This window comes from Penicillium cataractarum (assembly GCF_028827025.1).
Source record: "Penicillium cataractarum strain IBT 29864 chromosome Unknown utg000002l, whole genome shotgun sequence".
In the NCBI taxonomy this organism is placed as follows: Eukaryota; Fungi; Ascomycota; class Eurotiomycetes; order Eurotiales; family Aspergillaceae; genus Penicillium; species Penicillium cataractarum.
In genome coordinates, this window is record NW_026622738.1 from 1,364,699 (window position 1) to 1,380,556 (window position 15,858).

Consider the following 15,858-nt stretch of genomic DNA (forward strand, 5'->3'; position numbering starts at 1 on the left):
GAATCATTGATCCATCAGGAGCAACGGAGTCTGATGGCTGGTAGTATTGGGTGTAGGCCTGACGGAATCAGCCGACTAATGGCTCGACCTTATGCCACCATGTGGAATCTAAGGTAGCTTCGTCATGGAGCTTCATGTTCAGTAGATCTGCCCTTTTACTTCGTCTTGAATCTGAAGCGTGTCACTCGTGGAATTTAATTGGTTAATGGTGTGATCTCGACACTTTTGGCCTATCGCTTAAATAGTGAGTGAAATCCTCCGTGGGGTTCAGAAAAGGAAATTTACGCCCTAGAGAATACCTCAATGTCAGATTCTCTCGCTCCCACGTGGGTTGCTTATTTTTCGACTAAGAGCCTTGCCTCCAAACAAATTGGAACTCATTCTGGAAGGTGCCTAGGTACTCCATGCAGGGTAGTGAAAGATGTTAACCTACCTACCAGTCAAGAATGCGGGTCCAACAATATATAGTCTGCTATATCGGAGGACTTTGCCTGGTAGTTGTAGTGTGACTAGATTTATTTCCATGCTCGTTTGCAACTACTACTTTATAGCCAGGGGCAATTTTATTCAGGTTGGAGACATTAATAAATGCCGACAAGTCATTGGGTTGAACTCCGGAGTGATTGCGATCCCCACAGTGTATGGCGGACATAAGCCCAACTAGTCAAAAGCAGTTAAATTACCTCACAACACGTGCACAAGCACGTGGCAACGGTTGGCTGATGATATACAAACTACTTTGAAGCCTTCGGCTGTCTCATTCCATCTGTTCTGTCCGTTCCATCGGGCCTTGAAGTGCATTTTTCAATTGGTCGTTTGAGGAATACGATCTAGGGTCCACCCTCGATACGGTCATGCCTCGCACTACAGAGCTCAGCGTCCAACCGCCTGGTCTAGGACCGAGCTGGGAGTAGAAATTGGACTGATCATCCGCTTTTATTTCATTCAAATTCCATCATCTCATCGGGATTAACCATGACTGCCATCATGAGCACCATGAGAGCTGCGACCGTGGTGGCCTTTGCTGCCACTGCTGTGGCGGCTCCCCCTGCCCACTCAGCCCTATGCAATGCCAAGACTGCGCCTATTCAGATTCGCTTGGCTTATGCTGGTGATCATGGCATGGCCGTCAGCTGGAATACCAATGAGCAGTTGGCTAACCCTACTGTTTACTTTGGTAAAGACAGTAGAAAGCTCAACCGTTTCGCCTCTTCCCAGGTCTCTACCACCTACCCAACCTCGGCCACCTGGAACAACCATGTTGTCATCAAGGGTCTGGAGCCCGATACGACTTATTACTATCAGCCTCAGTGTGGTAACCAGACTTACACCTTCAAGACCCCCCGACCCGCTGGTGAGCATGTCGAGTTCAATTTCGCTATGGTCGGCGATATGGGTACTTTTGGTCCCGATGGTCTCAGCACTACCGTCGGAAAGGGTGCTTCCAACCCTCTTTTGCCCGGTCAATTGACCACCATCCAGTCCCTGACGGACTTTCAGAACAGCTATGAGTTTATCTGGCACGGTTTGTTGTCCTTATGCAAACAAATCCCGTCTTTTCACTCACCTATGTTTCTATAGTTGGTGACCTTGCCTATGCCGATGCTTGGCTCAAGGAAGAGACTAGCGGATATGTTACTCCTCTTAACGAGACCGATGGCGGTGCCGAATACGATAAGATCCTCAACGACTTCTACGGTGAGATCGAGGTACTTTCAAGCACTCGCCCTTACATGGTTGCCGCTGGTCAGTTTGCCCTTTATCACTTATCATTCTTGTCATTGCCCATACAGCTGACCTTCATTCCAGGAAACCACGAGGCGAACTGCGATAACGGAAGCAACCTGGACATCTGCCCCCCTGGCCAGCTGAACTTCACTGGTTATCGCGCTCATTGGAACATGCCCTCCGCTGAGTCTGGCGGTGTAGAGAACTTCTGGTACTCCTTCGACTACGGACCAGTGCACTTCGTCACCTTCAACACCGAGACCGACTATCCCAACGCTGCTGACGAGCCTGGAGGTGAGGGAGATGAGGATGCTGGTCCTTTCGCTCCTAGCGGCACCCAGATTGCTTGGTTGAAGAAGGATCTCGCCTCCGTTGACCGCAAGAAGACGCCCTGGGTTGTTGCTGCTGGCCACCGCCCCTGGTATGTCAGTACCACTAAGTGTGTCGAGTGCCAGGCTGCTTTCGAGCCTATTCTCTATCAGTACGGCGTCGACCTCGTCCTTTCTGGCCACAAGCACTTCTACGAACGCCACGCCGCCGTCTGGAATGGTACCGCTGAAGAGATCAACGCCGACCCTACTTACCCCTGGTACATCGTTAATGGTGCTGGTGGTCACTATGATGGCCTGGACACTCCCGCCACGCCCTATGTCTCCACCTCCCGCAAGGTCATCTCTGCTTATGGCTGGAGCTTGTTCACCGTCCATAACAGCACCCACTTGACCACTCAGTTTGTTGCTAGCGGCAACAATACCGTCCTTGATACTGCCACTTTGGTCAAGAAACGCAAGTACTAGATGCTCTCGAGCAAGGAGCTTCATCATTTTACTGACTAAAATACTGGAATTCTGCCTAGCGCTCTACCATCCTGATATTTATCGCTTCTAGGCAGGGCTGTGTACTTCATCTTTTGTATATTTTCTCTAGTGGAATCACATGGTTTATACCCATGTGCAATGTAATGTTGGCTAGTAGAATAGAGAGCTGGTGTTGAAATACAGTAACAGTACTGGGAACCAATATCTACTTCCAGCCGCTCGTTCAAGAGTAACATTTCTATGTCCTCGAAAACGTGAAAAGATTTCACGATCGTCTCAGAGGTGTACTCAGATCTAATCAGTGAGCAAAGCGTCAAGGGTTTAAACACTAAAACGGAAATGAAAACCCAAGGCCTGGCAGAGGAAATCAAGTAGGTACTTCTATATAGCAGTAATATCAAGACATGTCTAACATTCTCCACCTACAATCACCTTAAGATCCAGAAATAAAAACACCTTGCACTCCCATGAATCGAACCCCCAACCTCTGTCTACCATACAACCCGTTTTCAAGTTCCATCCATGTTCCATCTCCATCCCAAGATGCTCATCCCCTCAACTCCCACAGTCCACCGGCAATATCCTATCCCCAACACCACAAACTCTCTCTTGAAAGCTCAAAAAAGATAACTTCTAGAATCTCCTCAACCCAATGGTTAAGACCATATTTAAAAAGTCCTAAAATAATAAGAATTTTATCAGTGGTGGTGAGATATAAAACCATCCGCAAAAACGACAGGCACGGCCACCTGGAGGGACTCCACATAAGCTTCCTCGCAATCCTCCGGACAGCCGCCTACCACCAGATCAGTAGGCTGCAGCACTCTAGGGCCATCTAGACCGCTAGACTACTGGTCCCTGTGGGTACCAGATTTGACCCTTACCACGGATATAGCCTCGCTTTTGAGACGAATCCAGCCATAGTAATCCCAGTACCAGTTGCCAACCTCTTCAAATACAATATAGGCTACCATCCTCTTTTTTAGTGCTGATTGCGTTCCTAGACTGGGTTGACCTCATTCATCGGATTTCTCTTTGGTATTATGTCCTGCAGATCCATTCTACATTCATTGAGTGGTAAATAGACTATGTAGCCACGAATTTTCATGAAAGATATCAACAGTCAAGCACATCTCGACTCCAATCAAGGCACCAGGCACTTAGAGCCAGAGAAAACAAATGCAACAGGGTATTATGCATCAAGATAGATCTCCACCGCCACCAGGTGCAGACCAATAACAATCAAAACTTCACCATTTCTCACAGACCACCAGGAGGACCCTCCAGACGAGCCATGCGAGACTCCAGATCTCGTACCCAGGGCTCAACGGTCTCAACGTTAGACCGTAGGGCAGCCTCGCCTTGTTTCATCTTCTCCTCGACGGCCGTGAGGCCCTCGCGCCATTGCTCAATCTCAGTTGCCATTTCAGCATGTCGCTTTTCAAGCTCGTTGAGGGATTCAGCGGCGTGGGCAGCACCCGCATGGCAGGCACGCAGCGAGCGGAGGCGCTCTAGCACGCTTGGTAGCAGGGGGTGCAGGGACTGAATTGTGGGAAGGGTGGCATAGAGTGCTTGGATCTTCGCAATCTGTTCATCATCCATGGCGCCAGAGCCTTCGCCCGTAGCGTCCGCATCCGAGCTCGTAGCGATTCGTGCAGCCTGGGCAGCCTTGGCGGCGTCAGTTGCACGCCTGCGAGCAGAGGCGAGCGCCTCGGCATCAGTGGTCAACTTGCGAACACGGGTGGACAAAGCTTCCAAGTGTGGAGTGGTGAGACCAGGGACCGCGCTGGGACCACCAGAGGCAGGGTTGCCGCCCACGAGTAGACTGGTGAGCGCTGAAAGGCGAGAGGTCATTTGTTCCAGCGAAGGAAGTACGGGCTGCAAAGCGGGTTCGCTGAGGCCATCGCTGATGAATGGGTTTGAAGAGCTTGAAATTCCCATCGATGCTTCCAGGAGAGCCAGGCGTCCTTCAAACGCAGCTGCATGAGAAAGGAGTCCCGCAGCTGGAGAAGCGGTCTGAGATGGTACGGGTGTAACAGCCGTTGCGGCGGCGGTAGGTTGTTTCTTCTGGGAGTCCACACTAGGAGCAGTGGCACTCTGGGATCCAGTAGTAAGCTTCTGCGTGAGCGCCGTCGCCGCTGAGTATGAAGCAGCTTGGTCGCCGCGTGACGAAGCATGCAAATTATCCAATGCCCGGCTCAACTCTGCAACGCCATCGCCTAGCGTGTTCTCTCCGGCCTTGTCAGCTGCAGGTGCAGCCTGACCTGCTCCAGTCTCTAACGTCTGGTTTGGTCCAGAGCTAGACCGATTCTCCATTTCCACTTTCAAGTCCTCCACTTCGCGTCGCAGGCGTGCCAGCCGCCGCTCGAGCGACTCGTCCTCGCTATCACTCAGATCGCCAACCTCCTCGGTCCCATCCTCACGTATCCGCCGCCTTCGGTTGCTCTTTTCTTTGCTGCGATATGCTTGGCGCTTCGAGGAAATGCTGTCGGAGAAATTGGCGTCTCGCGCGTCGACTGCCGCACCCATGAAAAGCAGACGCGCCCGGTCCGCGTTGACGCCCTCGCGGTCAATGTCAGAATTGAAGCCGGCGTCATCGTGATCGGAGTCGGTGCGGAGAGTGGTAGCCTGCGGGGGTGGAGGTATTAGTTTGAGTCCATGCGGTTCTCGTAGAAAGGAATGCTGGGACTCACGGGGACAGTGGAGGCTTCGTCGGTCAGGTCAGGGGTTTCGTAAATGTCCGGGGCCGGGTCCTGAAAGACAGCATTAGTAGTGATCGCAGAAATTGGCGCAATCTAGACTCACCAGGTCAGGCAGACCGGCGTACTTCTTGTTGAATGCCATGGTGATTTGGAGGTGGGGGAGATAGAGACCGTCAACAATGAGTTCACCATTCGGGGAACTATACCCGCTCGAGTTGGACGGTCTTGGCAAACCTCAGGCGCTCAGGCATCCAGGCACCATGAAATCAGACCCACTAACGACATCATCGTTCGTTCCCAATTTGGCTCCGCTGAATCAGCGCGCACGTGTCAGCCTCGGGAGAAACACATGCGCAAGAGCAACCAAGGCAGGGTATATAATAGGGGACTCAATCGACCGGTGTCTACGTAGTTTTCTGACATTCACTCTCGTGGTCTCTACTGATTCCAACTATCTCTTGCAATTCACCGTCCTGTCCGGAAAATCGCGTTGCGACCAACTCGATAACATCTACACCGTCTTATCCCCCACCTCCCCGCAATCTTAACTCTACACACATCAAAATGGCTGCCCCTGCCGATACCACGATCAAGAACCTCAATGGATCATGGGTGATGGTACGTTCTCTATACGAATTGCCCACAAGTGAAATTGAACCACTCGAACTAACAATCGCCTTGTGTAACAGGACTCATCCCTGTCCGACCCTGCTGACCCCATTCTGGCTCTGGTATGAACCCTATCCACCCTGTTCCCTGACCAGACATGCCACGAGAAGGCCCCTGGCAACTCTTACCCTTAATTAAAGTTCTCGGAACCCCCCGGCTAATATTTACCGTAGCAAGGCATGAGCTGGTTCCTGCGCAAGGCCCTCCCCTATGCCACCGTTACCCTGAATGTGAGCGAGTACGCGGACTCTGCAAACCCGCAAGTCTACCACATCGACGTCGACCAGGTCATCACCGGCGGCATCACGGGAAGCAAGGAAGCGCGCACGCTTGACTGGCAAGAGCGCGAGCACGTCGACAACATTTTTGGCACCCTGCGGGGCAAGTCGCGCTTCCTCCGCGGCTCCAAGGCTGATGACGGCAAGGTCCGCCCCGCTGTCGAGTTCCACACCAAGGTCGGTGATGCCGAGAAGGATGCCAAGGTTCAGCGCTTCCTGCGCGGCGAGGTCCTCCTCGACGGCTCTGCTGCGGAGGGTTTCGTCGTTGACGACGAGGGTGCCGAGTTTGGTGAGGGTGAGGGTCTCTGGCTGCAGAGCTTCGTTGTGAACGAGCAGAATGGCTGGACTGCTGAGCAGGTACGTTACTTTCCCGCTTTCTCGGAGGGAATTTGATTCCCCTGATTAATCCCGTTTACATGTGATGGGTTTGCATGTGATATTGTGCTAATCCCCACTTTTTTTTAGATCTGGGGCTTCGAGGTTATTGACGGCCAGCGCCGCCACAGCCGTCGTGTTGCAGTTACCAAGGGTACTCAGGTCGAGCTGGCTCGTCTGGTCTACAGCTTTGAGGGGCCAAAGGCTGAGTAAATGGTTGGAATGATATTGAGATGATATGATTATTGCATGGGCTCCGTGAGACCCGTTAGTCCATACTTTCAGATGAAGTAGAATAACCCAGTTGCTATGAAAGTTTTCAAGAAAGTTTCCGTTAGGAAAAAAAGTAATGAAAGTAGTGCCATCCATTGACATAATTGCCATTCCGAATGTGGTCAATTGAGTTTTTGAATACCTCGGACTTATTTGTATTAGGTTCTCCACGCATACATCAACGTGTAAGTCGAGTATGTAAATGGGGTGTATTAACAATCTTGGAATGACCTGGTCAAAAGGAGGTTTCTTGACGTACAGTGAGTTTCGAAACCGGTGCAACCCCCTCCACTCTTCCAGACACTAAGGAATACCAGTCCATATTTGGAAAAGCCCCAGAATATTGATATTCCTGTATCCATTGCATTGCAATCACTTTTCCTTCTTAGAATACTACGTTCTGAAACATAAACTACAACTCATGTTTCCACCATATTTTCTCCGCTCGTTCCGCCATTAAAGGCTCGATCTCAATACCAATCCATCTCTCTGTGCCATCGGGACTTATCCGAAACTCGACCCGAGTGGCACTGCGAGCACCCAGCCCCACCGCGACTTGAACCCACTGAGTGCCGGATATATGAAAAAGATCAATCACCATGCCTCTCGAATACTCGTTATAATTTGTGATAGAGGCACACAGATCAGGCGTTGTTCGGTTCAGCCCCTTGTAGATCTTATCGTGACCAGTACATGTACTGGTCAAAAATAGGTTCGGATAAGCTGGGTGTATGTAGGATCCTTCCAAGAAAGAGAAGTTTAGAGGGCTTGGCAAAGGAGGACAAGGAATCTCTGGGTAAAGCTTGAAGAGAAAATCGTCAGAAAGTTGCGTGTTGTTGATCAATGCATCACCCCTTTTTATCATAAAGTCAGAAACCAATCCAAATAATAAGACCAAGTCGCGGGTGGTTATTTCGCGTACCTTTTAACCCAGTCGAACCGTCGTTCCGGGGGAATATCCAACTCCTCATCGATCAGATGATAAGCGAGCACATTCGCCGCGGCATTGACACCATTCATATTGTTCCCCAATAGCACAAGCCCGAATTTCCGCTGTGGTAAAAGAACAACACTCGCTCCATACCCAAATTGAGATCCTTCATGAGACAATATCACCTCGCCATGATATGCTTGTAACATCCATCCCAGCCCATAAAGCGTTGGAGTTTGGAACGGCTCGACAGGGTTGCGTGAAACAATAGAATGGCTGCCGAGTAATGTCGCATAAGCTGATTGCGAGAAGGGTGGCCCACGATTCAATAAAGTAGAGACCCACTTCACGTAGTCTGAGACTGATGATAATATATTACCTGCCCCACGAAGAGTTTCTATGAAGACTCGATCAGTGGAGGTAATATTGCCATCCTCGGTCATATAGAAGCCTTGTGAAACATCCTGTTGTGCGCTTTCAGCCTCCTCGAGGGAAATATAAGTCTCAGTCATGCCCAGTGGCAACCAGATGTTATCTTGCAAAAATGACCCCAAAGACTGGTTCGTTACGGTCTCGATAAGATGGGATGCTACACCGTACATGAGGTTGCAATATTGCCATTCCGACCTCGGAGAAGCCGTAAAGGGAAGATATCTCATCGACTGTACAGCTTCCTGGAGCGTTATATTAGCAAGCCAAACCCAGTTATGTCCTGGAAGACCAGAGCGATGCGATAAAATATCAATTATCGTCATTTGCGACGTAGCCCATGGATCATCGAGGACGAAGTCTGTCGGTAATAGCGTATGGACCGGTGTGTCCCAATGGATAGCTGGGAAATTGATTTCATCATCAACAAGAAGTGAGATAGCAGCAGAAACGAAAGCTTTCGTAGTGCTTCCTGTAAAAAACAGAGTGTGTTCTGTCACTGGCCGGGAAGTGAGAGTATTCGACACGCCGTAGCCCTCCACAGTTTTTTTTGTCAGTCCAAAAACCAATAAGTTAAGCAGCTCTTAGCTAACCCTTAGGGAGTTTCAACACCCACTTTCGAATAAATATCTCCATGTGACACTGCAACAGCGAGGCCTGGAATGTCGAAATGTTTGAGAGCCCACTCAACTTTTTCGTCGAAAGACGAATCTAATAGTAACGCGGAATTGTGTTCTTGTGCTTGAAGAATCTTTTGCGTCTCAGGATTGGCCAGCACAAGGGAAATGAAGCCGAATAACGATGCCAAATGCATGACATACAAAAATAAGACGACAAAAATAACAGCTGCGACTAATCAATCGGACTATTTGTAGAGTTCTCTTGCCTAAATTCATGTAAGCTAGGAGTTAGTTGACTCGTTCCATACCTATCTGGCGAGCGGGGAAGCAACGTGTTAGGTAATCCAATGACCCTCGATTCCCAACCAACTAGGTTTCCCTAGCCACCCAGAATACCATGCTGAACAGTTCTCATCATCTCTGGATTTAAAGATAGTACTCCTGTTACCACTTACAGTCGTTTTCATCCCTGACCGATAGTGCCCCATAGCGGATCGTGTAATAAATGAGCTCGTGCTTGGAATACCAGTTTCGAGACGTACTGTGTATCCAATTCAACCTAACGAATCGTAGATTGCATTGTTTTATGGATCCTATTTAGTGAACTGCTACTGATCAAGATGGAAAAAATAAGTCAAAGACAAACATCCCAAGGTGCGAGAAATTTCATTGCTGGCAAGGCCAAAGCCCGTAGGCCAATCTTTTAGAGAGCCCAAATAATGCATTAAAGGTACATGATCATGCATGATAAGACTCAAAAAGAAAAGAGAAAACGAAAACAATTTATAGTATATGAACAACTCTTACGAGTGCGTGGGCATGACAACGCTAGCCTTGGTGCTAACAGCATCCTCGGCCCTCCACAAGCTAGTCACGGTCTTCTGCTGGGTATAGAATTGCAGACCAGGCTTGCCGTAGAAGGTGTTAGCACCGCCACCGGCGATACTCTTCTTGTTGCCGGTGAAGGAGAACATGGGAAGTGGCACGGGGATGGGGACGTTGATGCCCAGCTGGCCGGCCTCGATGTCCTTCTGGAAGCGGGAGGCAGTGGAGCCAGAGCGAGTGAAGATGGCGGCGCCGTTGCCGTACTCGTTGGCATTGATCATGTTGATGGCGTCATCGAGGGTTTCGACGTTCAGGCAGACCAGGACGGGTCCGAAGATTTCTTCCTTGTAGCACTTCATGTCGGGGGTAACGTTGGTGATGATGGTGGGGCCGACCTAATCGAAGACGAAATTAGTATTAGGAAGAACTATTATCGAGCAAGGGAGAAGGGGGATGTGCGTACAAAGTTGCCGTTGGGGTACTTCTCGGGCTTGTAGTTGCGGCCATCAAGAAGGATGGTGGCACCCTCAGCCTCAGCACTGGCAATGAGATCCTCAATGCGCTTCTTGCTCTCGGGGCTAATGACGGGGCCGAGATCGGCACCCTCCTCGAAACCACCGTCAACCTTAAGAGCCTTAGCACGCTCAGCGATCTCGGGGAGCCACTCCTTGGTCTCGCCAACCATGACAGCAGTGCTCAGAGCCATGCAGCGCTGACCGGCAGCACCAAAGGCAGCACCGACAATAGCGTTAAGAGCGTGGTTCTTGTTGCAGTCGGGCAGGACAGCGGCGTGGTTCTTAGCACCCAGGTTGGCCTGGACACGCTTACCGTTGGCAGAGCCGCGGGAGAAGATGTACTCGCCAGCACGGTTGCTGCCGACGAAGCTGATAGCCTTGATAGCGGGCTCATCGAGGATGAAGTCAACAGTACGGGCAGCACCGTGGACGATGTTGATGACACCGGGAGGGAATCCGGCCTCGCGGGCCAGCTCAGCCAGGATCATAGCAGCACCGGGGTCGCGCTCGGAAGGCTTCATCACCAAGCAGTTACCGGTAACGGTGGCGATAGGAATGCACCACAGGGGAATCATTGCGGGGAAGTCTTATCACCGGTTAGTGGGTCTGATAGGGAAGATAAACAAAGGCTCGGAGGAACTTACTGAAGGGACAGATAGCAGCCACGACACCCAGAGGCTCGCGATAGCTGCGGGTCTCCATGTCCTTGGCCACCTCGAGGACCTCGCCGGTCATCTGAGTAGTGATACCGCAGGCAGTCTCAGCGACCTGCAGACCGCGAAGAACATCACCCCTGGCATCGGCAAAAGTCTTGCCCTGCTCCAGGGTGATGGAAGCAGCGAGTCGGTCCCAGTTATCACGGATCAAGTTGGTGAACTTGAACAGAATCTGCTGCTTGGCCATGATGCTGGTTGCCCGCCAGGCGGGGAAGGCCTTCTCCGCCGACTGAACGGCAGCCTTGAGCTCTTCATCGGTGCTCTGGGGCACACGGGTCACGAGGTTGTTAGTGGCGGGATCGTGGAGGTCAATCCAAGTGGTAGCCTTGGAAGTGACAAACTCGTTGTCAATGAAGTTGGTGGTGTCGATAGGTTTGGCAATCGGCTGGTGGTCCGTCGGGTACTCAGTAGCAGTGCTAGCAGCCGAGGTGGTTGCGGGGGTGAACTGCTTCGCAGTAGCGTGCAAGCGCCGAGCAGCAGACATGGCTCCGGGAGTAGAAACAGACTGCTGAGAAGATAGACGGGCAATTGGTGTGGTGGCGGTGGTCAAAGACCGGGCACTGGAAGCAGCCCTGGCGACGAGAGGCGTGCGGGGAGCGGAGCGGAGAGCGGGGATGGTTCGGGCCAAAGACCGACGGGCGGCCATGATGAATTGAAGAGACAAGAAAGGGATGAGGAGGGGGGAGGTTTAAAGAGAAAAAGGAGGTGAAAGAAGATGCAGGCCAAGAATGCAGTGTTACGTGGCGAAAGCGAAGTATAAGAAGGGCGGCGCTATTCCAAGGGTTGCAAGTTGGTTCTGGCTACCCCAGGCCCGAGGTCAACCGCAGGTCCGCCCTACCGCCTTTTAATCGGATGCTTCCCCGTAAACTTCGTAAAATTGGGGGGAGGCAGATAAGCTATCCTCGGCGATTTGGACCAATCAGCATCCATGTTGATAGTTCTTTCCATCGCCGAGGCTGCCCGCTCATCGGATGCCCTTCTTCAGGCAGGCCGTTCCGAGGAATTGACCACCGGGTTGATCCAGAATTATCGCTAACCTGCCCAATATAGAAGCATAACGTGGGGTCTGTCCTCTACAGTTTGAGTATCCGTTTTGCTTTGATGACTATAGATCTGAAAACTATGACCAGCCGAGACCAATACGTTCACGTAGTGGAGTATTGACCTTTTTTATGACCCACCATATCCCTACTCGACTTGAAATCACTCCTTAGGAAGGAAAAGCAAAAAAGTATACCGAGTTCTTGATTTTGGAGTGAATCTCACACTACCTAAAGGTCCTAGTACTACACATGCCAATCGCACACCGTTGGATAATTTGGGGGAATAAGGAAAACAACGCACGAAGAAAGAGATGGGAAAAAAAATACTATGCGGGCTTAATCGTTTGGGTTTATTGGGGGGGTTAATGCTTCCTTTCGACCTTTGGATCTTCTCGCCCTTTACTCTGCAGAGGAGCGGGTGGTGCGCTTGGTGGCACCGCTCTTGCCAGTGTCGGCAGAGGAGCTGGTGGCCTCGCCAGTCTTCTCCTTGGAGCCGGCGGCGGCGGCCTTGCCCTTCTTCGGGGCAGGAGCCGGGCTGCTGGAGCCAATGGCGCCGACGATGATCAGGATCGAGGTCAGCAGAAGGGCAACCAGACCGCCAGCAACTTCGGGAACGGTCTTGACGGCGTTGACGGGGTCCTCCTTGGCAAGGCCAACGAAGTAGTCGACCTTCTGGCGAACAAAAGTAACGGGGTCCTCCTGGAAGGTGACGGTGGTACCGGCGGCGGCAGGAGTCTCGGGCTTGGGCTTGCTGGCCTCCTCCTCGGCCTCCTCAATGGGAAACTTGACATCGAAGGTCTCCTTGCGGAGCTGCTCAGCCTCATCAACGGAGTGACCAATGTAGATGTTGTCGAACAGGATATCGTTCTGCATCGTCCAGATCTCGAAACCAATCTGCAAAATTCGTTAGCATCCAATGCTACCGCGGCAATGAAACGGAAACGGGGAAAACTTACAGCACCCATAGGCTCCATGTTGGAGGGGGTCTTGTCTTCGTAGTAGCCGGGGTTGGCAATCTTGCGAGGGGCCCAGGGACCCTTGTAGGCAGGGTTCTCAATCATGGGAGCGGACCACTTGCCCTTGTACTCGGGGTTCTTGATCATGGGGCGAGTCCACTCACCGCAGCCAGAAACATCGGCGCACTTGGGGTTGGGAACGGTGGGAGCGAGCCAGTCACCATCCTCCTCATCATCCCAGTCCTCGGGCTTCTCGGCCTCGGGGTCAGGAACACTGGTGGGCTCATCATCCAGCCAGTCAGCAGGCTTCTCAGCATCCTCATCGGTAATCTCGAAGGGAGCCTCCTCGTCCCAGTCAGCAGGCTTGGTAGCCTCGGGGTCGGCAATCTGGACCTCGTCGACCCAGTCGGCGGGCTTCTTGTCCTTGGGGTCGTCAATCTCCTTCTCAGGGTTGACGGAGGGGGTGAAGTCCTCTAGGAGGCTGCCGGCCTTGACAGACTCGCCGTTGATGAGGATCTCAAAGGTCTGATCGGGTTTGATGATCAGAGTGTAGAGGGAGGTGACCTTGGAGGTACGAGCGACGGGGGGAGACTTGAGGTGCTTCTCCTCGTACTCGCCGGTCTTGGGGTTCTTGTGACGGAAGATGAAGTGAACCTAGAAAGGAGATTGGTCAATACAGATGGTCAATTGTAACGCTAGGGATATTGAAACGTACCTTGTTGGTAGCACCACACTTGTCGGGACCGAACATGATCACGTAGGGAGTGGCGTTGGAGAACTCCTCCTGGTGGAGCTTCTTGTTCTCCTGGAGGAGCTTGAGGTAGGCACCACCGCAGACCAGAGAATTCTGGGGCTTGACCTCATACTGGACGACCAGGGTCTTGCCCTTGTTGTCAATCTTCTTAGGGAACTTGGCGGAGATGGCGTGGTGAGCAGCTACGTTCTTCACGACCAGACCCTTGTCACCCTCAATTCCCTTGAAGACGGAGGGCTCCTCAACGGCCCACTCGCCAACGAAGGCCCAGTCCTCCTCAGACTTCGGGTCATCCTTCTTCGCGTGCGAGGGCTTCCACCGGGACTCCCAGTCGTCAGTGAACTGCTCCAGGAAGGGAGCCTTGAGAGAGGTGGGCTAGATAGAGATGTGTTAGGAGGGTGAAAGAAGGTTCAATTGTAGGGTGGGTCTTGAACGTACAGTGAAAGTGGGCTTCTCAATGGCAGTGGTGGCATCGGGCGCAGCTTCAGCTTCCTCGGCATGAGCATAGCCCATGAGAGTAGCCGAGGTGGCCAGAGCCGTGACGGCGGTATTGAAGCGCATGGTGAAGAAGGGACGAGAGGAAGGAAGCGCACAGCACCTAGGATCCAAGGAGGGAGTGGGGGAGGGAGAAGAGACAGCCTTAAGGAAGAGGAAAGAAAGCGGAGGTTATATACAGCAACGCGGACTGGCGAAGGTCCAGGTGGCCTCTTCATGGCAGCTCCCCAATCGGGACTAGCGTGGCCGTGAGGTACCGCGACCCTTTCGATCTCCTTCGATGCGAGGAAACTATATACTTCACAGGGCTATAAGGAGCCTACTAATCAAATTCAATCTTGAATGGGAGATTCTATATCCAATTATAATAGAATCAAACGAACTGAATTAGCAATCTACATCCACATCTCCTTTCCTGCCAGCTTTGTAGTGCAACATTCGTGCTGCCCTACAATAATTCGGTGATTTGATGGGGTCGACTCCGAATTGCGTGGAGCTCTGCAGATTCCACCCCGCCCGGAAAGTTTTATTGAATTAATTGGATCGCGCCCGCTACACCAAGTGCGACACTTCCATATCCTCGACAACCACTTAACTGACGCTTCTGACGTCTCATAGTAAGTAAAAATTGGTCGCCGAATCTAGGCGGATTCGATAATTTTCTCGTTCCACACCCGAAAGGCCTTTACGCTCTACATCATGACCTTGTGCTGACTGAAGTCATCGTCAGCCCACCATGGCCTCCACCGAAGACCAGGTCGTTGCGACCACCACAAACAATGACCACCTCGTGCAGTCGGACGACCCCGAGCACCCTGCGAACCTGATTCCGGAGCTGTGCCGCAAATTCTACAACTGGGGATGGGTCACTGGCACTGGTGGAGGTGTAAGTCTCTCCTTTGCGCCGGTGCGGGGCAGCAACGCAAAGTGCTATATCCGCTGACGAGAAGCAGACCTCCATTCGTCACGGTGATCACATCTTCATTGCTCCCTCCGGTGTCCAGAAGGAGCTCATGAAGTCTGAGAACATCTTCGTCCTCCAATGGCCCACCAAGAAGTACCCTGCCGAGGAGCGCAATTATATTCGCCGTCCCCTCAAGCTGAACCCGTCTGCCTGTACTCCACTCTTCCTCACTGCGTTTGAGAATGGTGCTGGCTGCTGTATCCATACCCACTCCCAATGGGCCGTCCTGGTGACCCTGCTGGTGGAGCGCGAGAAGGGTCCCGATGCCTGCTTTGAGATCAGCACCATCGAGCAGATCAAGGGCATTCCCCGTGGCAAGGGTAAGGGCATGTTGGGATACTACGACACCCTCAGTATCCCAATCATTGAGAACACTGCCTTCGAGGAGGACCTGACCAGTGGTCTGGAGGCGGCCATGAAGAAGTACCCGGACACCTACGCGGTGCTTGTTCGGAGACACGGAATGTAAGGATGACCCAGCGATTGTTTCACTGCTGTTTTTGATCTTAATTCGCTGATTTTCATCATAGCTATGTCTGGGGTGACAATGTTGCCAAGGCGAAGACCCAGTGCGAGTCTCTGGACTATCTGTTCCAGCTGGCCGTCGAGATGCACAAGCTGGGCCTCCCTTGGGTCAAGTAGACGGCAGATTCAGCGCCTGGGTATGCGATGGAATGGTGCAGGCCTGCCATCGAGTCCACCATTCCTTTTGATCGGCCCATTTGAAGAGTACAGTAGGTTTCATAGGTTCAAAATTCTGAAAAACT

At 51.9% G+C, this 15,858-nt stretch overlaps 7 protein-coding genes across 7 annotated transcripts; 3 read left to right on the forward strand and 4 right to left on the reverse strand.

Moving 5' to 3' along the window:
- Positions 1 to 975: 975 nt before the first annotated feature.
- Positions 976 to 2,525, forward strand: N7496_002556 (purple acid phosphatase family protein; the record flags this gene model as incomplete). The annotated part of the gene is made up of 3 exons (XM_056695487.1): positions 976 to 1,525; positions 1,582 to 1,746; positions 1,810 to 2,525. 3 exons carry the CDS (start codon positions 976 to 978, stop codon positions 2,523 to 2,525), a joined length of 1,431 nt encoding a protein of 476 aa, XP_056557699.1.
- Positions 2,526 to 3,806: 1,281 nt separating this feature from the next.
- On the reverse strand, positions 3,807 to 5,390 carry N7496_002557 (uncharacterized protein; the record flags this gene model as incomplete). The annotated part of the gene is made up of 3 exons (XM_056695488.1): positions 3,807 to 5,174; positions 5,240 to 5,299; positions 5,352 to 5,390. 3 exons carry the CDS (start codon positions 5,388 to 5,390, stop codon positions 3,807 to 3,809), a joined length of 1,467 nt encoding a protein of 488 aa, XP_056557700.1.
- Positions 5,391 to 5,812: 422 nt separating this feature from the next.
- Positions 5,813 to 6,783, forward strand: N7496_002558 (uncharacterized protein; the record flags this gene model as incomplete). Its single annotated transcript, XM_056695489.1, has 4 exons — positions 5,813 to 5,866; positions 5,938 to 5,979; positions 6,091 to 6,552; positions 6,661 to 6,783. 4 exons carry the CDS (start codon positions 5,813 to 5,815, stop codon positions 6,781 to 6,783), a joined length of 681 nt encoding a protein of 226 aa, XP_056557701.1.
- Positions 6,784 to 7,752: 969 nt separating this feature from the next.
- N7496_002559 (serine hydrolase domain-containing protein) lies at positions 7,753 to 8,376 on the reverse strand (the record flags this gene model as incomplete). Its single annotated transcript, XM_056695490.1, has 2 exons — positions 7,753 to 8,129; positions 8,154 to 8,376. The coding sequence occupies 2 exons, from the start codon at positions 8,374 to 8,376 to the stop codon at positions 7,753 to 7,755; spliced, it is 600 nt and encodes a 199-aa protein (XP_056557702.1).
- A 1,250-nt stretch (positions 8,377 to 9,626) lies between these two features.
- Positions 9,627 to 11,525, reverse strand: N7496_002560 (CoA-acylating methylmalonate-semialdehyde dehydrogenase; the record flags this gene model as incomplete). The annotated part of the gene is made up of 3 exons (XM_056695491.1): positions 9,627 to 10,043; positions 10,112 to 10,749; positions 10,808 to 11,525. 3 exons carry the CDS (start codon positions 11,523 to 11,525, stop codon positions 9,627 to 9,629), a joined length of 1,773 nt encoding a protein of 590 aa, XP_056557703.1.
- Positions 11,526 to 12,321: 796 nt separating this feature from the next.
- Positions 12,322 to 14,193, reverse strand: clxA (calnexin; the record flags this gene model as incomplete). Its single annotated transcript, XM_056695492.1, has 4 exons — positions 12,322 to 12,816; positions 12,879 to 13,532; positions 13,594 to 14,007; positions 14,071 to 14,193. The coding sequence occupies 4 exons, from the start codon at positions 14,191 to 14,193 to the stop codon at positions 12,322 to 12,324; spliced, it is 1,686 nt and encodes a 561-aa protein (XP_056557704.1).
- A 670-nt stretch (positions 14,194 to 14,863) lies between these two features.
- Positions 14,864 to 15,733, forward strand: mde1 (methylthioribulose 1-phosphate dehydratase MDE1; the record flags this gene model as incomplete). The annotated part of the gene is made up of 3 exons (XM_056695493.1): positions 14,864 to 15,013; positions 15,081 to 15,556; positions 15,622 to 15,733. 3 exons carry the CDS (start codon positions 14,864 to 14,866, stop codon positions 15,731 to 15,733), a joined length of 738 nt encoding a protein of 245 aa, XP_056557705.1.
- Between the last annotated feature and the right edge of the window lie 125 nt (positions 15,734 to 15,858).